Source organism: Toxorhynchites rutilus, chromosome 1 (genome assembly GCF_029784135.1).
Source record: "Toxorhynchites rutilus septentrionalis strain SRP chromosome 1, ASM2978413v1, whole genome shotgun sequence".
Classification (NCBI taxonomy): domain Eukaryota; kingdom Metazoa; phylum Arthropoda; class Insecta; order Diptera; family Culicidae; genus Toxorhynchites; species Toxorhynchites rutilus.
In genome coordinates, this window is record NC_073744.1 from 53,018,866 (window position 1) to 53,043,988 (window position 25,123).

The 25,123-nt window shown below is 41.3% G+C and overlaps 1 protein-coding gene across 1 annotated transcript in view; it reads left to right on the forward strand.

Annotated features, from left to right (window-relative positions):
- The first annotated feature begins 3,767 nt into the window (after positions 1-3,767).
- Positions 3,768-25,123, forward strand: part of LOC129766851 ((E3-independent) E2 ubiquitin-conjugating enzyme) — a 26,694-nt gene continuing 5,338 nt past the window's right edge. The window contains exons 1-7 of the mRNA XM_055767455.1: positions 3,768-4,213; positions 4,648-4,761; positions 4,822-4,961; positions 7,754-9,134; positions 22,036-23,022; positions 23,081-23,777; positions 23,853-24,077. Coding sequence (XP_055623430.1) covers positions 3,938-4,213; positions 4,648-4,761; positions 4,822-4,961; positions 7,754-9,134; positions 22,036-23,022; positions 23,081-23,777; positions 23,853-24,077 — 3,820 coding nt within the window. The 5' untranslated portion in view covers positions 3,768-3,937. The remainder of the gene's footprint in view (positions 4,214-4,647; positions 4,762-4,821; positions 4,962-7,753; positions 9,135-22,035; positions 23,023-23,080; positions 23,778-23,852; positions 24,078-25,123) is intronic.

The following is a 25,123-nucleotide window of genomic DNA, read 5'->3' on the forward strand; positions in this document are numbered from 1 at the left end:
TGAACGTGAACGTGAACAAAAACGTTCTATTTACCACGATTTTTTGAGTTGTTTGTTCGCAATATAGTTCACCGTGAAATAATCGTATTATTCCACCACCTGTTCAAGTTCATGTTCACGTGAACTTTAACACAGGCTTCACCAGGAAAATACAGTTGAAAACGAAACGATTTAAACAGTCTTGTTAAAATGTAAAGAAATATTCGCGTCGTTGATATGAAATATTTCTTATATTATATATATATATATATATATATATATATATATATATACAAAACCATTATGGAGGCGGCCGAAGCCTCCATCCCAAGAACGAAAACCACTCCGGGGAAAAAAACGCTGCATTGGTGGTCCGAGGACATCAAGTGGGAGGTCAAGAAGCGGAGAAAGTTTCTGCGTACGGCCAAACGACTACCAGTAGGAGACCCAATGAAGGAAGCTGCTATGAACAGGTATCGAGCGCAACACATCAGAGTACGGCGGTTAATCCGGAAGGCGAAGTTAGACAGTTGGACTGGTTTTCTGGAGTCTATCAACGAAAACCAGTCCTCTGCGGATCTTTGGCGCAGAGTAAATGCACTAAATGGGAAGAGAAGGCCATACAATCCCATTCTTCAAGTGGATGGTATAACCTTCAGCGATCCGGTAGATACTTCGAACACGCTCGGCGAATATTTCGCGGGATTGTCCTCGATCTCCGAATATGAGCCCGATTTCATCCGTCGACAGGGAGCGGGTATCACTTCGGTCAGCAACTTTGTGGTCCCTATGAGTCGTCCTAATAATCCTCTTAACCGGAACTTCACCATCGAGGAACTTTCTGTTGCCCTACGTTCCGCAAAAGGTGAGTCAACTGGCCCTGACGGTATCGGCTATAAGATGCTGAAACAGTTGTCTCAGCTCGGACAGTCCACCCTTCTCAGCATCTTTAACGACCTGTGGAATACACACGAATTTCCCGAGGGTTGGAGACACAGCCTAGTAATACCCATACCTAAGGTCGGTCAAAGCAGCAACAACGTGAAAGGCTACCGTCCAATTTCCTTAACCTCCTGTTCATCCAAGATCCTGGAAAGAATGGCGAATAGACGCCTGGTCACCTTTCTAACCGAAAATAGGAAATTGGACTATCGACAGTTTGCCTTCCGACCGGGTATGGGCACCAACAATTACTTCGCGACCCTCGGAGACGTGATAGCCGAAGCCAACAGGAACCGTCAGCACATGGAGATGGTAGCACTGGACCTAGAAAAGGCATACAACAGAACATGGATCCCGTTAGTGCTGAAAACTCTGGCAGATTGGGGCGGTGACGGGAAATTACTGCACTTCATCAAGAACTTCGCCACACGCCGAACCTTTGAGGTCAAAATTGGTAACATCAGTTCCCGAGCTTTCCACGAGGAAACAGGAGTACCTCAAGGTTCTGTTCTTGCCGTCACCCTCTTTCTCGTCGCCATGAATAGCCTGTTCCATGTCCTGTCTGGGGGAGTCTTCGTGTTTGTCTACGCGGACGACATTCTTCTGATGGCAGTGGGTGACACCCATAGGATTCCACGCATCAGGATACAGGCAGCTACCAATGCCATCGGCCGGTGGGCGGCCGAGAGAGGATTTAGACTTTCAGCGCAGAAGAGCGGCCATATGGTGATTTGCAGCGATAGACATCAGGGTCCCAACTCCAGGGTCCAGCTATACAAAAACAACATTCCCCGCCGAAAAACGCTAAAGATCCTTGGAGTATTTGTTGACCACAAACTTAACTTCCTCCGCCATTTCGAGGAAGTTAAGAAGAGCTGTGCCACCCGGTTGAACCTTCTGAAAACCATTTCCAAACCGCACCGGAGCAACAACAGAAATATTCGGCTACGGGTGGCTAAAGCCATCATCAGCAGCCGCCTCACCTATGGCCTTGAACTGACGTGTTTGACTGGAGACAAGCTCCCAAAATCTCTGGCACCGATCTACAACAAAGCACTACGGACTGTCTCCGGTCTCCTGCCATCAACACCAGCTGCCTCTGTCTGCGCCGAAATTGGAGAACCTCCTTTCGTCTGATCATAGACTCGGCGATCTGCCAGTTTCTTGTCGAAAACCAGCGGTAGAGGGGAGACCCACCTGACCGCCCTTAGCAACACGATCCTGCAGCGGGTGGCGCACGCCAACCTCCCCCCAGTGGCAAAACAATCCTGGTTTGGTGCGAACGACTGGAGGTTCCCAACTGTTCTCGTCGAGAACGGTATTAGGGACAACTTTCGAGCCAGGGTGAGCTCGATCGGTCTGCTAGAATATTTCAAGGCCATCATAGCAGAAAAATACCGTCTCTACGAGATCAGGTACTCGGACGGCTCAAAAGGACCATCGGGAGTTGGATTTGGGGTAAGCGATAATAATAATAGTCTGATTTCCAGCAAGAAACTCGCGAACATCTGCCAGGTCTTCTCGGCCGAAGTGGCCGGCATCTTCGAGGCAACTACAACTTCATCTTCCAAGCCGTTGTTGGTCGTCTCCGACTCGGCAAGCGCCATTGATGCCATCGGTGCGACCAGGTCCAAACATCCATGGGTACAGGCCATCAGGAAGAACATATTGCCCGACACTGTGCTCATGTGGGTCCCCGGACACAACGGCATCGCAGGGAATGAATCGGCCGACCAGTTTGCCGGAATCGGTCACACCAGACCGTTCTTCACTCGGGATGTGCCGCTTGACGATGTGAAGTTGTGGATCACCAACTCTTTCCGCACCTTTTGGACCGAAAGGTGGTTTGCAGAGAGGGGGCAGTTCCTCAGAAAAGTCAAGGGCACGATTGTCAGGTTTGACGATGTTAAAGGAATGAGAGAACAACAAATCCTGTCCAGATTGAGGACCGGTCACTGCACGGTCTCACACGGATTCAATAGAGGACCCTTCCATCTACTCTGCGACCTCTGCCAAATCCACAACTCCGTCGAGCACTTCTTGTGTGGTTGCCCGAAATTCGATGATCTACGAAACCTGCATGGAATCAGCGGGAGTGTAAGGGACATCTTGAAGGACGATCCAGCAAGAGTAGCAGCGCTTGTCTGCTACCTAAAAGATGCCGAACTATTTTTTAAGATCTAGCGTCTGAACAATGGATCAGTCAAGAAGATCCTTGTTCCTTCCCCTCCACGATGAAGGGGAATAAAAACACGCCGGCATCTTCAACGGCACGGCTTCCTCTCCACTGGCCTGGAGCCATGGTCCGAGGACATCCATGCCATCTGGTCCAACAAGCAAACAGCAAGTTCTTTGTTAAGTCATGTCTCGCAAAAGGATTTATATGTGTTATATTTTTACGTCCAATTTTTATGTGATAATTTTATGTGCAATCTGTTCCCAACGAAACCTTGCGGCAATGCCGTCGATAAAGAGGCGAACCAGCCCAGGAGGCTGAAAACCTCTCAAATAAAGAATAAAAAAAAAAAATCTTATATTATATCATACTGCGCTTGATAATTTTGAGATAGACATTTGCGTTTTGATACAGTTTTGCTGTAGCTGATATTGCAAATCATCGTTAGGAAACCAGCGCAAAGCTAGTTTGCCATGAAAAAATGAATTACCGAAAAAGAACTAGTTCACTTAAGTGAACGGTTGGTTAATGAACCTGTTTTACTCGACTCAGCGTATATTCCGTATATTCACACAGGCGGTGTAACATACCTGTCATTTTATTTACTTTGCCGCAGTCCCGCAACTTTGCAGCTCACCTGAACAAATTGACAGCTTTGTCATTACACACAAAAAGAAATCTCACTTTCGATTCGAATCGCAGTGAGCTGCAAGGATTTTAGTCGTTTGCGGAACAGTAGTTTAACGAGAAATTTGAAGTGATAATTTTCGCAATAAACTCTACTTATTTGACCGAAAATAACCACCGCATTTAGCAAACAATGTGCGCGTGAGTGTTGCGATGGCATCGAACAATTTCGCGAAATCGAACAAAGTCCTGAAAGGATTATCTCATCATCATCCGATGACCCAGGATGACGATACCAATGAAAATCAATACTTCTACGAAGACGAGATTTTCTGCATCGATGGCAAGGGTCGTGTCAAGTTTGGCCTAGTGCTGGAGAACTACGAGGTCAGTGAGGAGGAAGGCTTCGAGGAAGATGCACTGAAGAAGGGAGAAATTCGAGCTTGCTGGCATCCGGACGGACTCGAGGAAATTGTTGAGCAGAACAAGGTAAAAGTTTTGGACTGTTTGAGCCGATGTTCGTGGATAGGGCTGGCAGATTATGCTTCGATTAGTTTCTCGGAATATCCAACCATGCATTTTGTCACATTATATGAAACAATGTGTGAAGACAATTTCATTAATGCACGAAAGTATTTTTATCAAATGAGCATATGACAAACATATTTTATAATATGATATATTTACGTGTAAAATCAACATTCATTACTTCCACTTAGGGTTAACACTCATAAATAATGAATTTACAACACTAAATACATAGCTGGCTACTCGATTCATTATCATTGCATGAATGAATGGAAAAGTTATATGAGTAACAACACCACGGTGGGTTGGGCAAGAGTCTGCTTTTTCCAGCGCTCAACAGATTTTCCATTATGTAATTTTTATTTCGTTTTTACAACATTCATCGATATGTACAGGTTGGTCTTGCCGATCGAACACTCATGCCAGGAGATGTGGTGCGTAGGATGATTCCAGGGAAGGACACCCAGCGGGGTTATTGTCATGAAATATTCGTAAAAGCAGATGTAAAGGTGAACAGCGGGTATAAATGTGTAGCGTGTTTGTAACTGTAGATATACTGTTGTTTTTAGGTTGTTGGCACTAAATATGTAATCAAGAATGTGGCTTCGGATCGTCTGCGACCGCTGATGAGTATGCCAAAGGATAATGCCGTATGTCTTGATTCTTGGGTCGGCAGCACCAAGAATATAAACGAAAAGTTGGTGCTAAAGTAAGTAATATTCTCTTATAGCCGTGCTTTATTCTAGTGATGTATGGTTTAATAAGTAAACTCTACAATGAAGTATTTGTCGTCCTGAAAAGTATTCGTCTAGCTTCATGTTGGAGCTAAAATCATTCATTTGTTAGCTCAAAGTATTCGTCCGATTGAAAAATGCATACGAAAGTATATTTTTATCTCTGATTGAGAGAACAATCTTGAAAGTTTATCTTTTTTGTTCGAAAGTTCATTCGTAGAAATGAGGCGGCAAGCTATGAGATAAGAGACAATGGTGATCGCAGAGCTAATTCGAATAAGATTAAGGCCCTTATGCCCGTATATACTTTACGGTAAAACGGAATGAACGGAACGCCATTGAACTACGTTTTACGAGTCAGTGAAGCATCAAGGATAATAGGATAATAAACCACGAAATACGGTATACGAACGGCTCAAAAAGACCATCAGGAGTTGAATTTGGAGTAATCGACGCAAATAACAGACTGATTTCCAGCAAAAAAGTGGCGCACATCTGCTAGGACTTTTCGGCAGAGGTGGCCGGCATTTTATAGATAAGCCGCTGCTGGTCGTCTCCGATTCAGCAAGTGCCATTGATGTCATTGGTGCGACTAGGTCCAAACCATGGTTACTGCTCATATGGGTTCTCGGACACAATGGCATCGCAGGGAATGAAGCTGTCGACCGATTTGCCGGTATCGGTCAAATCGGACCGTTTTTCACACGAAGTTGTCAACAACTCTTTTTGGTCTGAAAGGTGGCTCGCAGAGAGAGAGAGGGCAGTTCCTCAGAAAGGTAAAGGGCTCAATTGCAGTGGTCGAGGACGTAAACATGATGCGAGAAAAACGAATCCTGTCCAGACTGAGGACTGATCACATTGCTCGGTCTCGCATGGTTTCGACGAAGGATCTTTCCGACTATTCTGGGACCACAGCCAAATCCACAACTCCGTCGAACATTTCCTGTGTGGTTGTCCGAAATATAATGACCTGTGAAATCTCTATGAAATCAGCGGGAGCGTAGGAGACATCTTAAGCGACTTTCTGCTACTTAAAAGATGTTGAACTATTCTTCAGGGTCTAATGCATGCACAATGGATCAGCCACGAGGATCCTTGTTCCTTCTCCTCCACAATGAAGGGTAATAAGAACACCTGGGCATCTTCAACGGTACGGCTTCCTCTCCACTGGCCAGAAGCCATGGCCCGAGGACATCCTTACCATCTGGTCCAGCAAGCAAGAAGCAATCGGAGTAGCCAGTATTTTTGGCGTAGGACTACTACGCCTTACATTAAGGGTGCCAAATCAGAAAACGCTTTTTTTATGAAATAAAATTAACGTTAATAACTATTTTTGCTACGAACAGAGCTGTCAATAACGAGCAACTTATGCAGCCGCTAGAATAGAAACAACGAAGGGAGATAGCGAAAAGAGAATATTTGCGAAGTAAACTCCACCCTTGCATAGTAAGTAAGCTGTCGCTAGTATATAAGTATTGCATTTCCTCTGAGTAAAATTCTCAGAATCTTTCTGTGCCCGAAACAACTCGCTCATTCTGCTCGTTTTGCGTTTTATATTTCCCATCAAGCTGTGAACGCTAGCGATTTTTTCACTTGAAGTGCATCTGACGTTGCAACACAACCATCCGAGCCATGGCAAAGCAGGCGAAAAAAGAGAAGTGTGCAAATGATTGTAGGTCGCTTCTAGCCATCAGTGTTTGGTTTTGTGTGTGTTGCTTGTTTTCGTTGCGCGAAGCTTAGAACTTGTTCGTTTCCTGTACATGTGAATAGCACACCTTCAATATTTTTAGTTGCCATTCGTATTTGCTCTCGTGCGCATCGGTTCTGCTTTGATTCAACAAGCTCCTAGCTTTGTTGACGGTTTTGACCGAGAGTTGAGAAACGATTTTCTATAAACGGTCATTCTCGCGATGTTTCAGTTTTATCGCTGCAACTGTATGCATCTGTTAGACGCGCGTTTGATGCTTGTTGAATGGCGACGTACGGAAGATACCTCTCGTTAAATACTAAGTGCAATGCGTGCACTGATATAAAGAAACAAATTGCGACATATGAACAATTAGTGTATTGTTCTCGCAAAGGCAAGAAATCATCGTTGCTTTTCAAAATGATTCACAAAACCACGCAAGCCATTCAACCTTCTCAGGGTCTATTCAGGGTATATTATATTAAATGTATATTAAATGTAAGTTGTTGTACATTGCGGCAAATGTCTACTACCGTCACTACAGAGGCGAATCAGCCGAGATGGCTGAAAGCCTCTTCAATAAACTAAATAAAAAATTTAAAAAAATAGATTTTCAGGCAGTGTAAGGCGTAAGGCGATCAACAAATAGATATTAGGAATGAAAACTAACGTATCCGTATCAAATTAGTGTTCAATGTGAATGAAAAACTTTGTTTCATTTATGTGGCAAAATAATCTCTTACAAAAATTGTATCTGAAGATTATTTTATATGATAAGTTTTAGTGAAAACTAATTTCGTATCCAGATGTTGTCATCGCGGATATACTTCATTTCGGGTTTCACCGAGAATAGGGCCTTATATGTTCTACTTATTGTAGTATCGACACTTATGCTGTTACTGTCGAAGACTCATCACAAGACATTTTTATATACTTACTCTATAAAGATTGTCTGTCGAGCTCCTTCAGTTTCAAGAACTCCTAAATGGTCTGTAACACTTAAACGCCATTGAAAACGACTCTTATCAGTTCATCAATTGATAATCTGAGATTCAATAATTTGTCTTTGTTTCCCTGCAGATCCCAGTGCGGTTCGTTGGTGGAAATTCGCCCGGACATAGACTACTGCACGCTGAAGGACAGCGACACGCGTTTCCGCTGTGGATATTTCTCCGGAACTCTGTTCTATCCGGGCCAGATGTTGGTGGGGCCAATTAGCGAACTGGAAAACGCAAAATGGCTCAATACGTCGGCAGAGATGAAACTCAGCCGGAAGCACAAGATGATTGACCGAAAGTTCACGGTTCAAACTGTTGAGCTGGAGGGAGTTTGGGTTCACTGGCAGTGCAAGGCATCCTGTGAGGATATTGAGAACGACCTGAAGGAAGGTGGCATTCAGCAGCCACCGGATTATATAGCGGGTGAGGATCTCAAGAGGCTCAAAAAGTTGAATCTGTTCGAGTCTTGCATGCTGCAAATTAACGACAAAAATTATCTGAAGATCGTGGAATCGGATTTGTTATGCAACAAGAGCCAGTGGCGGAAGGAGCTTAGTTTGAAATATAAGAAAATGATGAGTCTGAGTGCGAAGCAATCTGCGAAATCGGAAGAAGTGCTATGTGATAATCAAAATCATAAGATAACAATTACGAACACTGGTGGTAGGAAAGAGGCGGAGAATAGTTCCCGAGAGAAGGCCGAAACAGACAGAGCGAAATTGTGTCCAATTGCTAGCAAGGAAAGTACTAAATTAGGGAAAACAAGAAGAAATTCACCTCGGCGTCCAAATGCTAATGGGACATCGACGGCGTGCAAGTTGGCCGAGAGTGATGAATGGCAGACTGATCCAGACGACGATATCGACGATAAAGCAGATGGTTGTGATTCCAATGCGTCCGATGGAGGAGGCAGCACCATATCATCTTGCTCAAGCAACGCTACCCCAAAGGGTAGTCCAAAGAAATCGCCCCTGTTAGCGAAAAAAATTAGGAAGTTGAAAAAAAAATCAACTTCTTCCCACAACTGTGATCGCAAGCCCACTGTAGGAGACGAGGTTATAACCGAAACGCTGGTCGTTTACAGCACTGCCACGGTTGTATGGCAGGATGGCACAATAGAAACCAACATTCCCTCCACCGAGTTGTGTCCTATTCATCATCTCGATGATCATGAATTCTTTCCAGGCGACTTTGTCCTAGCCGGTAATACCGATCCGTCGTGCAATCCATCATTCCGTGATTATGGTGTTATCCAGAATGTAGATCACCATGGTAGAACAGCTAGGGTGAAGTGGTTTAGCACGTACACATGCTCGAACGAACCTCAACCGACTTACAATGGGGAATCGGAGGTTAGTGTATACGATCTGAAGGATCATCCTGATTTCCAGTATAGGCCCGGAACGATTGTTATTCGGGTGGCCAATTTCAAAGGAAACGATTCCAACTGTAGTGCTGGCCAAGTAAGTAGCTTTTTTGAATTCATTTTACCTAGAATACAATGGTAGCTCTGCAAATTCCTTTGTTGAATTCTGCATTCTCGTACAACTTTTTACATTGAATACGTTCATTTTATTTGAAATCTCCTAGATAGATCGTCTAATAGAGGTAAACTAAATCAAAAGTTTTTCGTATTTCTATAGGAACAAGCCCGCGGCAAACCCCGAAAATTGCGATCGGTAAAATGAGTTAAAAATCCCCGCTTGTGACTTAGTTCACCGTTCAATTAAATCTATTCATACATGGATATTACACAATAGCTGGTACCTGGGATGCTGCATGGTACAACAGTCAGACAGTGAGTTGAAAATGAAACGCCCAGAAATGTCGCTCGAACATAATCCGCCCACCAAAGTCCTTTCGAATACGACAGCGGCATCGAAAACGACCGTGGCTTGCTTCTTGACTAGTGCCGGTACGGACAACAGGTTCATAGATTAGGGTGTACAGAGCAAATTTTAACATAACTTCCCGACGAAAACCTTGTTCATCTGCACACTTGAAGAAACATGAACTTTCACCACATACGACCGTTTGCTTGATGTCCGCCAGGTTAACGAATTTAATTTCACTTTCACACAGCTCTCGGAAGAACTTTCGATCAGCGATGGTATGTCGCGTTGGGCCGGAATCTACAATCTATGGTTTGGTTCTACTGCTTCCCATTGCCTCTCTTGTAGCTAGCTCGAAGAATACGGATTCCTTCTTGATGGAGGGTTTCTCGGCATTCTTGGATCCCTTCTCCGAGTCACGCTTTCGGTATTCGCTCTGTTTGTGTCCTGGTTTCTTGCAGTAGTGACAAACGATTGGCTTTTTCTGCTTACTGTCGTGGCTGACTTTTGATGCCGATCTTGAACTGGAACCTTGCCGGGGATTGTGGTTAAAGTATCGAATGAGCCAGGGAGACTCCTTAGGATCATCGCATCCGTAAGGTTTTCTGCCAGTTCCAGCCAGCGTTGGCAGGTGGGAGAACTCCTCCATCTCGAACAAAAACTCCGCCATATCTTCGCCGTCGACGAAACGTTTGTCGCAAATACGTTTGAAGAGCGACATCTTCAACGTTAAACTGGTTTTCTGATGATGGTTTTGGAACGCCGTTCAAACGGCTTTGGCTCTTGCCTTTACGTCAATTGCAACCCACGTTGCTTGTACAGCCGTTTCTGGTTCGCTCCCGTCTCCACGTAACACCAAAAATCCTCCCGCGCGAGTAGCATCTCGATCTTGAAGCACCAGGTTGGGTAGTTGCTGTTGTTCAGTCTTTGCAACGAAAATCGATTTCCTTACATCACTTCTCGTGATAATTGACCGTTTACTAGAATCACTTTTACTCCGCTGCTGGGCCCATAACCTATCGCAATAGGGGAGAGGAAGGCAAGTTGGCGACGTTGAGCGAGCCCTGGATCTTGGAATTATTTTTTTTTAATGTTGATGCTGATTCATATAGCCTGAAGTGTTTTCTATCATATGTTATCTATCATGTTATCTATTAAAACTTGTCCACCCAAAAGTCGAAAAGTCCACGTGGAGGCAAGATGGCGAATTGCTGGAGGCAAATTGGCGAATATGGTTTGGTCACCTAAAAATCAACAAAATGTAATAGCAATTATTTATTTATCCTTGGTTGGAACAGTGATAATGTCATTTTCATCAACACTGTAAATGTCACACGCAGGAAAACGATACTGAGCTCGTATATCTCCCAAAGTTCGAAAAAATATGTCACAATTTTCTTTATTGAACGCCATTAATCAAGCCGCTGAGGTTTTTTCTGGCTTTCTCAAAGATAGCTTATGAGCCTTCATAAACATTTCAACCCATGTCCGTCCAGCGCATGCTCCTTTGAAAGGGTGCTCTATGTCATTTTTAACCGCAAACGAATAGACAATTCTTCGAAGCTGGACCTGAATGTGGCTTTAAAGCGGCCTTTATTGTACGACGTATCCTGAAATTGATACAGATTTAATATTTCTTGCATAAAGAACGTGGAAACGAAAATGCTGAATTGAAAACCTAACCTCAATGTCTGGATATTTTCATCGATAGCGTCTCAAAGTTGGTTCTGGCACACCGAACTGTTTTGAAGCACCAAGAAAAGACAAACCTTCTTCTATAGCTTTCATAACATTCTCAAACTGGTGTCCGACCAATATTGGTCTCATTTTTGCTTATAAGTTCTACCCATCTACAATAAAAAACCAACAATTAACATAATGTTGCAGTTCGCCAACTTGGGGCAAGCGACTTTTTTCAATAAAAAAAAATTAGTTGAAAAAAATTCATGATTGAAACTCGCCGGAACCAAACAGATTATGTACAATAGAGTACCTTCATCATGTATAAAATTATTTTGAAATTTTAACTTTTCTCATAAAGTGGATAATGAAATTTGAAAAAACGGAAAAAAATAACAATATCACGACTTTTCTCATTTTTATTTTTCACTTTTTTTGTGATAACGTTTTCGACAGAGTTACCGAGTACAAAGTTTGGCCTTGTTATGATGCATCTTCAGTAATAAGTAGGTGGCGCTACCTTCATTACAACGGGTTAAATCACCGATTCGTCATCTTGCCTCCCTCGCCAACTTGCCTCCCTCTTCCCTGCAATAGAAAAAACAAAGGAGAATGAAACACATGGTTATCCTCTAAGTGACGAATATAAAACTAAAAAAATATATATTACCGCATCGATAGCAATGAGTATATGTATAGAAATGGGATAAATTGTCAGGGTCGAATTTGCATCGGTGTCACTCGGTTGTGTAACCCGACAGATACTGCTCTGATTCGTCCATCTGCCCTGGGAAAGTTTCAGTAATTCTACCCGTAGGCCATAGGGAGGTCGATTGTATCACCTTACTCATCCATTGTGCTCCAGGATGGACCATTCCACCACACTGTGTTATGGTGAACTTGTTATGGTGATGCTCCGCGCGGAATGAGATCTGCAGGTTTTTTTTCCGATGCGATGTAACTCCGATTGACTGCCGGTAGATGATTAGTGATTTCTGCCACCCTGTTGGCAACAAAGGTTTTCCAGCGGGAGGCATTACCGTTCAGCCAAGCCAGCACAACAACTGAATCAACCCAAGATCGTACCTCAAACAAAGGTTGATTGATGGCGCTTGTTACGTTGATAATAAGGCGTGAGGAGATCATTGCTGCACATAACTCCAATCTTTTATTCCCAATTGGTGCAATCTTGGACTTTGCGCACAGAAGAGTAAAGCTATAATTATCAGCATCGTCCACTGTTTGGATGTATATGCAGGCACCCATGGTTCGCTCGCAGGCATCATTGTAGTCTTGTAGGAAGCTCTTTGCGCGACGGTCGGTTGATGCCAATTACTTGTCTTGGAACGTGAAATGAATTGAGAAGCATCAGACTTTTTATAAAAATTTGCCAGATATTAGTTACCACACCGAGGGGAATAGCATCCCAGTCCATCATCAGTTTGTACAACCGTTGCATCAATAGCTTCGCTTGGATGATTAAAAGAGCGAGCAGGCCGAGCGGTCCGAAAAGGCTAGCAATGTTCGAAAGGATGAAGTGCATTGAGGGCTGAATGATCTTGGGTGATTGAACGCTAAATAGAAATTCGTCACTAACTGAGATACGTAATCCCTACACTTACTTTACCATTTGTCTGTACATTTCCTGATATTTCCACAAAGTCTCACTGTTCGCGGCTCCTTGTACGTAGCGGTACTGTGAAAAAATTCTGGCGGTGGGTTAGCGAGCCGCAGGAAAACTCCAACGTATACTCTTAGTCTTGAAAAAGACTATTTTTGTGGCGAAGGCTTGACGAACTGTGCAAATGAAACGTATGTGTGGCAATTTAACTATTATTTTTATTCTGATTTCACAGTCAGTGTTCTAATGTGGAATGAGTTCGTCTAGTCCAGCTCAGTATTTGATTGTACAGACTTTAAACTTCGGCAGTTCGTTCGCCTTTGCCAGGACTCTGATTACAATCCTCAATCAATTTCGGCAGGATTGAAAGTATGCGTTCTTTTACGAAATTAGCATCTAAAGCTCAACGGTTGTTCTCTAGACAAAACTGTCTTCGACAAAGTTGTTACATATGATGAAGCGCTCATTTTGATGTTGTCAAAAATAGGGTTACCAAAATGAAATAAGAAAACTAACTTCTAAAGGGCGAACACGAAATTATTGCGACACCGAAAATGTCATGTCAATTTTCTTATAATGTTTGGAATCAAACCAAAATTTTAGGGTAGTTTTATACATATATTTACTTCAAAAATCAAAAGAGAAGTTAATCGATGGAGCCTTGAGTGTAAAATTGAACGCATTTTCGCTTGATGTCCTCCATCAAAGTCTTCACAGTGTCATCCGGTACCAGTTTCTCAGTTTTTTTTTCCATTTTCTTCATTATTCCCGCTTCATTATTGCCCAGTACTGCTCCACCGGGCACAGCTCCGGACAGTTTGACGGGTTCATGTCCTTTGGAACAAAATGGACAGAATTGGCCTCATACCACTCCAGGACACTTTTAGAATAGTGGCATGATGCCAAATCTGGCCAAAATAGCGGAGCTTCGTCGTGCTGCTGCAAGAACGGCGAAAGGCGCTTCTCGAGGCACTCAGATTTGTAGATCTCGCCATTTACTGTGCCCTTTGTGAGGAAAGGCTCACTCCTCAGTCCGCAAGAGCAGATGGCCTGCCAAACGAGATATTTGGAGGCGAACTTCGACATTTTCTTCTTCTTAAATTTGTCGTCCACATCGAACTTGCTCTTGCCGGTGAAAAACTCCAACCCCGGAATTTGCTTAAAATCGGCTTTTATATACGTTTCGTCGTCCATCACACAACAGCCATATTTTGTCAGCATCTTCTCGTAGAGCTTCCGTGCCCGAGTTTTAGCCGTCGATTGTTGCCGCTCATCGCGGTTTGGGAAGTTCTGTACCTTGTGTGTATGTAGTCCAGCTCTCTTCTTTGCATTCTGGACGTAGCTCTGCGACATGCCGATTTTTTTAGCCAAATCACGACTTGAGACGTTGGGATTTGCTTTAATCATCCGCTTCACCTTTCCCTCCGTCTTTTTGTTCTTCGGTCCCGGTTTTCTTCCAGCTCCTTTGCCGTGGTCCAACGTCAACCGCTCCTGGAACCGCTTCAACACTCTGGAGACGGTTGAATGGTGAATGTTCAACATTTTTCCCAACTGCCGGTGCGACAGGTCAGGAAATTCCAGGTGTTTGGAGAATTTGTTCTCTCGACTCGCGTTGGTTCACCTCCATTTTCGTTGAATCGAAAAACACGACTTCGAGTTTGACAGCATGTCAATGAGAAAGTGTGCAAAATTTGGTTGTTTTTTACCCAATGGTAAAAAAGTTATGCCCTGTTGAATGTGTCGCAATAATTTCGTGTTCGCCCTTTAACCTATCTTTATAGATAGAGTTAGATATGATTCGACAACGTTTTAGCCTCAGTTATTTTAAGAAAATTTGTAGAACAAAGTTTTTTCTATCTATTGAAATAACCGATATAGCGCTTGTTTTATAAGTTGTGTTTAGGTCACCATAAAAAAATCGTTTTTTTTTTGCTCTAACTTTTATATTGCAAATTATACATGCAAACTGTCTTCAGAAGACTTTTAGAGCTTACTAAGACAAACATTTTGCAATGCAGAACTTGCCAGTAGCCGAATTTATCATGTACATTTTTTCTCATGTTGTTTCATCATGTTGTTTCATCATGTTTCTCATGTTGACACATTACCCATTTTTAGGCGTAAGATAATTCCTATCTTATCGATACACATTTTATCTGTTACTCAGTAGCCGTTTAGGCGTTAGAGTATTCCTATTCTATCGAGGCACAACACATGTCGCCTTTTTCGGCGTAAGATTATTCCTATTGTTGGAATGTTCACAGTTGGGCTATATACACAGCGTGACAGCGTTGATATGAGGCTTCCATTGTTATGTTACAAATAGCACTAACTACCGATGCAACAGACCGTCAAGTGAGCGGTAAGGGACTGGGATTACCGACACTTTACCGATTGTTGCGTGGACGTAGTAGCTAGAATCAGTGTTGAAAAAAATCATCTTCGCTAAGCTCAAATGCATAGATTTTCAGGCTAGGTTGCATCGAAAACCTATATATTCCAAACGAAAATCAAAATGACAGATCCAGACAAGCAATGAATCCATCCAGTGTCATTTTCATCTTGATTATTCAAGATGCCAGAATTGAATTTCATTTTAGCCAAATGAATATCAGCTGTTGTTTACTTTTAACCAGAGGTAGCTGTGTGCGGTTGGTATTTATTTATGCCCTTGTTACCGTCTCGCCAAACAAAATCCTGCACGATTTCTTGCAAAGTTCATTTTTTGGAACTCGGGAGATATTCTTCTCTAAATATAATAATAATGACTATTTTTTTATTTTTGAATTTTTACTCAAAATCAATGTCAGAACGAATATCGTTTCGAATGTGATGAATATCAATTTGTTGCTTTTGATATTCTAAGTATAAACAACAGCGAAGTTATGAACCCCACTCAATGCCGCATTCATTCATTATAGCAAATTTGTTGATGCATCAGCGATATGAACAAAATGAACTCGTTTGTTGTTGTCATCAATATGATGAGGGCAGTGTGTTTCAAGCTGGAAAAAAGTAATTTACACTGAAATAAAATCATATTCGTTACTCGTGAATATTTGTTGATATTCTAAGACTCTGGCTAGAATAACACACAAAGATGGTCAGTTGAGGGTCCTGAGTTAAGAGCTCATGATTATTCGCTTAGTAGTGGACACGCAACCAATTAGGCTACGAAGACCCCCCTTAAATCAAATTCCTCATTTGTCAATTCCCATTTAACGAATTTACGTTAGAATTGCGTTAGATGGCGAGTAAAATGATGATGTTTTATTTTTTTTTTGTATGGAATTGGTTCGATTTGTTTTGAAAAATCAGAAATTTTCTACGAATTTTCCGGATTTAAGTATTCTTTCTACGCTGAAAAGGTTAGAAAACCATCATTTTACATTGTTTCATTCATAACATATGACGAACGATTCGATACAAGTGTTATAATTTACATTTTTTCACTAGGCAAATGATGGGTGGCATTTGTTGCGCTTCAAAAATCTCAGATCCTTCTCGTATCGGCCGAAAGGAAGCCCCTGCATGGACAATATCAACCAACTTGATATGATATCGAATGCATCGTCATTATTCACAGTTTGAGCTTCTGAAAAATGTCCGGAAGTTAGTACTCATAACCTATATTCACTATCAAACATAAACATTTCGAAAATTATCTATGACTTTGGTCCAATCTGATGAATCAATGTGATTCATCTTTGCGTAAATTCGTCAATTCATTCTCCACTCAATCTTCCTTGCGATGTTAAGGTGAAGGTGGGAGCTAGCCACAAATGGCTGCCACAATGGCGCTCATTTCTTTCATCTCCCTCCCTTACCCCTCGCCCTAAAATCAATAATTCTGCGAAACGGTGTGAATAAAATGATTGTTTTCGCACATCAAGTAATATCAACCAAACTCTAATCGATTACTCACCAAATATTAAATTTTCATCTGCCGTCGCAATGTATAGTGGAAAACGTCGTAAAACTCGAGCAAGTGCTCTGAAAGTTAACTTATCATTTTTCTTGTTTTCTTGTTTAATTTTTTTGTTTGTATTGGTGAAAACATCTTTATTTTTTCGAGACTGATACCAGACAACATCATTGAAACAGATATAAAAACCACTCAATAAAATGTTATTCCTGAGTCATAGTGTTTCATGTCATGAAAATCATTAAAATAAAATTGTGTTGATATCAATACAATTATTATTCTTACGTTGTATGTGTCTATAATGGAAGTTTTAGCAACTTGAACATTGGTTAAGAAAATTGTACCGAAGAGCTCGGACTGCCACGACTGCCTATGCTTTCAAAAATAGTAAACGGAAAAGTATTACATTCAATCAAAATGCCTCGGCCAACAAAGAGACGGGTTAAGGCTCTCCAACGTGAATATGTGAAAACAATACGATCAATGAAGGAAAATATTAAGGAATTATCAACATCGAGTTACTATGCGGAAGAACTTGTTAATACCAAAAGGGCCCAAATTCGCTTGTGTTATGAATTTGCTCATGTTACGCTCAGAATTTGACTTCATATGCAAATACGCCTTCTATGTACCGTTCTGAATCATATTTCGGACACTTTGTTCTAATATCTTTAAATGCTTAATGCACTGATGATATAACTATAAAATTAATATCACAATTGCTTCTTAAGAGGAATCCCTTGGTTTCACTATCATTTCATATGAGAACTACATTTGAATTATAACATAATAGGCAAAAATATATCAAAACTACTCACTATCGTTTGTGTTTGACGTTTGCTTGGCGTGAGTACGTAAAATTTACCCGTTCATCAATATTTAAATTTCTCCCGTGTTTCATCAGTTTTCATCATCGTTAACAGTTTACTGTGATTGCTTGGTAAGTGTTTCGCAGTTGACTATAAAATATAATCAGGTGTAATGTAATTTTCGTTCAAAAAATTACAAAATAAAGTGTCCGAAATTTGAATTCAATCTGTCCGAAATTTGATTTAGTGTCCGAAGTTTGATTTTTATTCGCTTGATTTAAAAAGCATTTTATTCGATGATTTTTTTTATGTTTTCAATCAAATAGTTACCAAAGTAGAAAGCTTGAAAGTATGTTGAACTAATTTATTCAAAACTAGCTAACCCGGCAAATTTCGTCCCGCCCATTTACTTGATAAATTCTCGAGTAATGCAGAAATTTGTGTTTTATTTGTATGGCAGCCACCCCTAAGAGAGGGGGAAGGGGTATCCAACCACCATAGAAACATTCATTGCACCCTAAAGTTTCCATATGCCTAATTTGGTTTAATTTGCTTGATTAATTCTCGGGTAATGCAAAAATTTGTGTTTCATTTGTACGGCAGCCCCCTCTAAGAGAGGGGGAAGGAGTATCTTTACACCATAGAAACATTTATTGCATCCTAAAACCTCCACATTCCAAATTTGGTTTCATTTGCTTGATTAATTCTCGAGTAATGCAGAAATTTGTGTTTCATTTGTATGGCAGCCCCCCCTTTGAGTGGGGGAAGGACTGTCTAACCATCATAGAAACATTTATTGCACCCTAAAACTTTCACATGCCAACTTTGGTTTCGTTTGATTGATTAATTTCCGAGTAATGCAAAAAATTGTGTTTCATTTGTATGGCAGCCCCCTCTAAGAGAGGGGGAAGGAGTATCTTATCACCATAGAAACATTTATTGCATCCTAAAACCTCCATATGCCAAATTTGGTTTCATTTTCTTGATTAATTCTCGAGTAATGCAGAAATTTGTGTTCCATTTGTATGGCAGCCTCCCCTTTGAGTGGGGGAAGGACTGTCTAACCATCATAGAAACATTTATTGCACCCTAAAACTTTCACATGCCAACTTTGGTTTCGTTTGCTTGGTTAATTTCCGAGTAATGCAGAAATTTGTGTTTCATTTGTATGGCAGCCCCCCCTTAGAGAGGGGGGAGCGGTCTCAAAATATCACGAAAACCTTCCCCGGTCCCAAAAACCCCTACATACCAATTTTCATGTCGATCGGTTCAGTAGTTTCCGAGTCTATAAGAATCAGACAGACAGACAGACATCACTCCATTTTTATATATATAGATAGATAGATATCAACCAAATAATACCTGTGCATAAAGTTTAGACCTGTTTTCTGCATCATATGCCTTAAGCGTCCGAAATATGATTCAGAACGGTATATTTATATTTGCAATTGTATTCTGAGACTCGTGTTCTATTTACACACAAAGATCAAAACAAACGAAACAAATTGCTCTTCTCTCACAAACATTATTACCCCATTTTTACACGTCGTTTTACCTATACTACTACAAAGGTTTTCTTCCACCTTCACCGAGCCACAAATGGCTGCCACAATGGCGCTCATTTCTTTCATCTCCCTCCCTCACCCCTCGCCCGAAAATCGATAATTTTGCGAAACAGTGTGAAGAAAATTATCGTTTTCGCACACTTCCCATCAAGTTATGTCAACCAAACTCTAATCGATTACTCACAAGATATAAAATTTTCATCCGCTGTCGCACTGTATAGTGAAAAAAGTCGGAAAACTCGAGCAAGTGCTCTGAAAGTTGAATTTTCATCTTTCAATCTTCGGCAATAGTTTTGTTTGTATTTGGTGAAAACATCGTTATTTTTTCGACACTGATGCCAGACAACATCATCGAAACAGCTATCAATAAAATGTTATTCCTCAGTCACAGCGTTTCATGTCATGAAAATCAATAAAATAAAATTGTGGTGATATAAATACAATTATTACTTTTACGTTTACTGGGTCTATAATGTAAGTTTTAGCAACTTTAACATTGGGTAAGAAAATTGTATTGCAGAGCTCGGAACACTGCCACTACTGCCTATACTTTCAAAAACAGTAAACGGAAAAGTATTACATTCAATCAAAATGCCTCGGCCAACAAAGAGAAGGGTTAAGGCTCTCCAACGTGAATATGTGAAAACAATACGATAAATGAAGGAAAATATTAAGGAATTATCAACATCGAGTTACTATGCGGAAGAACTTGTTAATACCAAAAGGGCCCCAATTCGCATGTGTCATAAATTTGCTCATGTTACGATCGCGTATAATCAAAATTTTACTTCATTTGCAAATACACCATCTATATATATTTATATTTGCAATTGTTCATCGGAACATATCGTTCATACATTTTACTTTAGTATTGAATTGTTATTTTTTTTTTTCAAATGTATTCAAAGACTCGTGTCAATGAAGTGCCACACAGTCTGATAAGTGAATTGATCTATTTACGTGTGCTTTGCTCTTCTCTCACAAACACTATTACCCCATTTTTACACGTGGGTTTACCTCTACTACTACAATGGCTAGCTTCCACCTTCACCTTAAGTGGATCGGAACTGTCGGAACTGCATATCCTACGGAACAAAAAAAGAAGAAGAAGAACAGAACAAAGAAGTGGGAAAAGGAGAAAAAAAAGTCGAGGTCCGAGAAAAGGTCGGAAACGAAAGCACTTTGGTGGGGAGCGCCAAAGCCGTGAGTGGTGCAAATACGAAACGCGCGCGGAAAATTGAGTGGAAACGACGCGGTGGGAAAAATGCGGGAATCCGTTTCCGTGTGACGTGCGAGTGCGAGTAGTGGGGAGTGTTACCCGAGCGAATGGTGGAAGAGTTCCCACTCGATGTATCCTGACGGAATTCCAGGACGCACTGCAAGTTCCCCCGAATTCCCCACAACGTGTTGGAGCTGTAACATCCGGTGACTGGCAGTTCCTACCATAGTGCCGTGAGTAATAGATGACCAGAAAAAAAAGAAAAAAGTCACAGGAAGTTCGTGTCCGAGACACGACCGCATAGTTGACGTAGGATTCCGTTACGTTATCTGTTGATTTTGGATATGTTTGAAGAATTACATCGATAAACTCTTTGATAATGGTTTGGTTTCAATGTCTCTGTTAAGGAACGCATTTCGGTAGGAACAAAAGTTTCCCCTACTTGCATGTATTTGCAATGTCGATTTCTCCCAGGAAGCTTGGTTTTGATGTCTCTCTAGGGAACACGTTTCGGTGGGAGCAAAAGCTCCCCCTATTTTCATGTATCATGTAATGCCGATTTCCTCCAGGCAGCTTGGTTTTGATGTCTCTGTTAGGGAATATATTTCGGTAGGAACAAAATCTCCCCCTTCTTCTTCTTCTTATATAGCACTAACGTTCCTAGAGGAATTCCGCCGTCTCAACGTAGTATTACTTGCGTCATTTTCATTAGTACTTAGTTGAGATTTCTATGCCAAATAACACGCCTTGAATGCATTTTGAGTGGCAAGCTCTAGAATACGCGTGACCACAGTGCAAGTCAGAGGAAATTTTTTTGAAGAAAAATTTCCCCGACCAGAACGGGAATCGAACCCGAACCCCCGGCATGTTAGGTTTGACGCTAATCACTCAGCCACGGGAGCACAAAAAATCTCCCCCTACACTCATGTATTTGCAATGCCGGTTTCCCCCAGGCAGCTTGGTTTTGATGTCTTTGTTAGGGACCCGTCGCATGTGTCGTCAATTTCCACCAATCAGAAGTGGGTATTTCTGTTAGGATAGGGGTTGATATTTTTCAATTGTTCGATAGTTAGTTTCACGATATATATTTTTTCTTCAATATAAAAAATTGTTATGGAGTGCCAAAATCGATTGACGTAAAAATTTCATCAATCCATCATGAAATGACTGAGCAATAAGCGTTTGAAATTGGACAATTTTCACGATGTGCTAGGTTTTCGATTTTCAATTTGTACCCCAATATGTTCCCGAATGACGTAATCCTACGTCAAAAATCTATAAACCCGAAATGTCGTCCTTCCCCCCTTTGAGTTTCCTGATTGTGAGTAGGAACGCCCCTATACAATAAACCCGCAGGGAAGAGGGTGTTTGAGACCCGTGAACAGTTCGCCCTGCAGTTCTCTAGCCGGACCTCTGTTTGGTAACAGCCTTCCTCTGCGTTAGTGGCTTGTCACGGTCAGAGAACGTTCGTTACACATTTAAGAGCCGTGTTTCAATTAAGAGTCGCAGCTCATTTTCAAAAAGCCGTACGCTCCTTACGACGAACCTCCCCAAATTAGTGACTCGTGAGCGCTCTCTCATCTCTGCTCCGGATAATCGAGTCCGACCTGTACTATGTATTTTCGGTTGTATATATTTCATCCTCGTTCCGAAACAAGGAATTCATTGAGCTACATTCGTTTGTATTGTATAACTAATCTATTGCGCTTGCAGGTAATTGACAACTACCCGAACGGGATGGTGAAAGTGTGGTGGGTCGATGATCACGTCAGCATGTGTTGGCCCCAAGACATTTTCGAAGTGGGACAGTACGATTCGGAGAACAACTTCTGGGGCAACGAGGACTCGGATAACAACTCATGGGAAACGGAGGACGAAACATCCGAATTTGGTAGCCAGTCGCCGCAACGGGTTTCGAAGCCGAAACTAACGGCTAACTTGGAGCGGGCGCGTGTTGCCATGGCTCGCCTAGAAGAACTCTTCATCATCAATCCCCATTTGCAGAATCAGGAAATCATGAAAAAACTAATGATGGTGTACAAAAAGTGTCGATATTTGGATCGATTGATGAGCACAACATTCTTCCACGAGGAACATTTCATGGGCCTAGTGGAACGAGTACGCAAATCCAATAACCAAACTACGGCAGAGCGAGTGCAAGATCAAAAAAATAGGCTTTTCAATCAAAATGGCTCAAAATCAACCACTCCTACAGCAGAAACACCCAGCACGGAACAAAAGCTCCCTTCCAACAGCAACAATAGCATTTCCTCGAGCATGGGTTCGTGTGCAGTTCTTAGTTCGATAAAGTTGTCTCCCCATTATCCGTCCACTGTATCAACGTTTAGAATTCCAAATGAAAACAATGTGTCCACTTCATCAGACATCTCGAGTGTCGATGACAATCAAATCATCACCTCGCAATCCTCGCAATCGTTCGGATGCGTGACTAAAGATTCCGGCAATTTCTCCGCCAAAAGCGAGGGAGAAAGTATGGAGAATAAACATTCCACTACCGAGAATGGTGGCAACGATTCACTGTTGAATGCAGAGCTCGATAATGTTAACAACCTGTACATGAACATTAGTGACGACATGAACAACACCAGCTCGATGTTCAGTTTCTCACCGCAAGCCGAGAACGTGTCAGCGAAGCTTTGCTCACTAATCAAAGCACAGTTGGTGAAAGCATTACAAGAGGTTAGGAGTCTGAATTGTTTTTTTTTGTTATAAATAATTGTTATCTTTGTTTCGGTAGATCAACCAGCGATACAGTCAGTCTGATCCCTTCAAGGAAATTATAATCGAGGAAATTGAACTCATTACACCACCTCCTAGTTCCAGACCTGTGTCGTCCACTCCATCCCAGCAGCCATCGTCCGTCAATACACCCACCACCAGCCAGCCGGATTTGAATGACACGATTGACGAATCGGCATCGGCTCAAAACATGGAGTTCAATTTCATTGAAAGTTTCCAAGTGCTGGATACAGCACCAAGTACCCACAAGTATCACCTCACAGTATTTCAAACCAACAACGCACAAAGTTTCTACAAAGCGGTTCAACGTGAACATAGGCTACTCCGAACCGCACTGCCTCCGGGGGTTTGGGTGCGAACATTCGAAGACCGACTAGATTTGCTTAGCGTTATGATTGAAGGTCCCAAAAAGACCCCGTATGAGGATGGGTTGTTCCTGTTCGACATTCAACTTGGCCAGGATTATCCCACCGCTCCACCACTGTGCCACTATATCAGCTACTGCTCGGATCGTTTAAATCCTAACCTCTACGAGGACGGAAAGGTGTGCGTGTCATTGCTAGGCACATGGTCTGGTCGCGGAACAGAGGTGTGGGGCCCGAACAGTACCCTCCTGCAAGTAATCGTTTCGATCCAGGGCCTAATTCTAGTGGATGAGCCTTACTTCAATGAGGCCGGCTACGAAAAGCAACGGGGTGAGTGTGTGCTGATGAATGTTGTTTATTGAAAATGTGTTTGAACCGTTGAACTTTTTTTTTCTCTCGGCACAGGATCGCAGCAAGGGCGTGAGAATTCTCGGATGTACAATGAAATGGTGCTACTGAAGCTGGTACAATCGATGACGAAGCTGATCACCAACCCGCCGGAAGTTTTTGGTGAGCAGATTCTCGCGCACTTCCGGGCGTGTGGCGAAGGCTTGTACCAACGAATCAAATACTGGATGGATTTGTCGAACGATGCAAATAGCACAGCCACTGCCGACGCCGCTAATCCTGGTAGGTATGAGAACTGGGGGGGTACGATATGGTATAAAAAATTGACGCAATGTAGGAATTTTCATGAAAAAATATTTAAAGAATTATTTTTTCAAATTTACAATACATTTTTTTTCAAAAATTAAAATTCAATTATCTTAAAAACGTATTTTTCTAAAATTGTCAAAAAAAATTGTGAATGGCCCATCAATTTTCAACAAGTCGTCCATACATCGGAAAACGGGCACTTTTACAAGAAAAAAGTTTTTCTAGCAACAACTTTTTCACTTAAAAACAATATATATTTTATTAAAAGTCAAGAGAGCGATATAGTGCATTCGTCAAAGTTTAAAATTTTTTTTACAATGTGAACTTTCGTCGAAGACAACTTTCTATCTTTTATAGTTTCTGGAAAATTAGACATTATTGTATAAAGACTCCTGAAAAAATATGTTTTACTCGTAACATTTTTGTGTGTAAATTCTCGCGTTTTACATGTTCTTGATTTGTTGCTTAATATAAAAAAATTAGCAGAGCATGTCTATCGTGATAATTTACACATGAAAATGTAATGAATTAAACATTAATATTAATTTTTCAAAGAAAAACATGATGTTGATGCCAGGAAAACTTTTTTCCTGTAAAAGTGTCCATCTTCTGATGTATGGGTGACATGTTGGAAATTGTATGGGCTATTCATATCTATTTTTTTCAGAATTTTAAAAAAACATGTTTTCGATAAAAATAATAATTTTTGAATTTTTTTTCATGATGATTTTTTTTTAATTTGTTTCATTTTTTCAATGAAAACATGGATATTTCCTACATTTCATTCTTTGACTAAAATTTTGTAGGTCTGACAAATTTTGTGTGGATATATTTTGGAAACTTTGAATTTTTTTCAACTTTTTTTTCGAAAAATCTTGATTCATAAACTCTAAGGGTGGGTTTAGACTAGTGATATATTCATGTGAAGAAATATGATGAGATTTATAGAAATCGCATCAACCGTTTACACTAGCGTGAACTTCTATAATGAATATATTCATATTTTCGGTGAATTTATT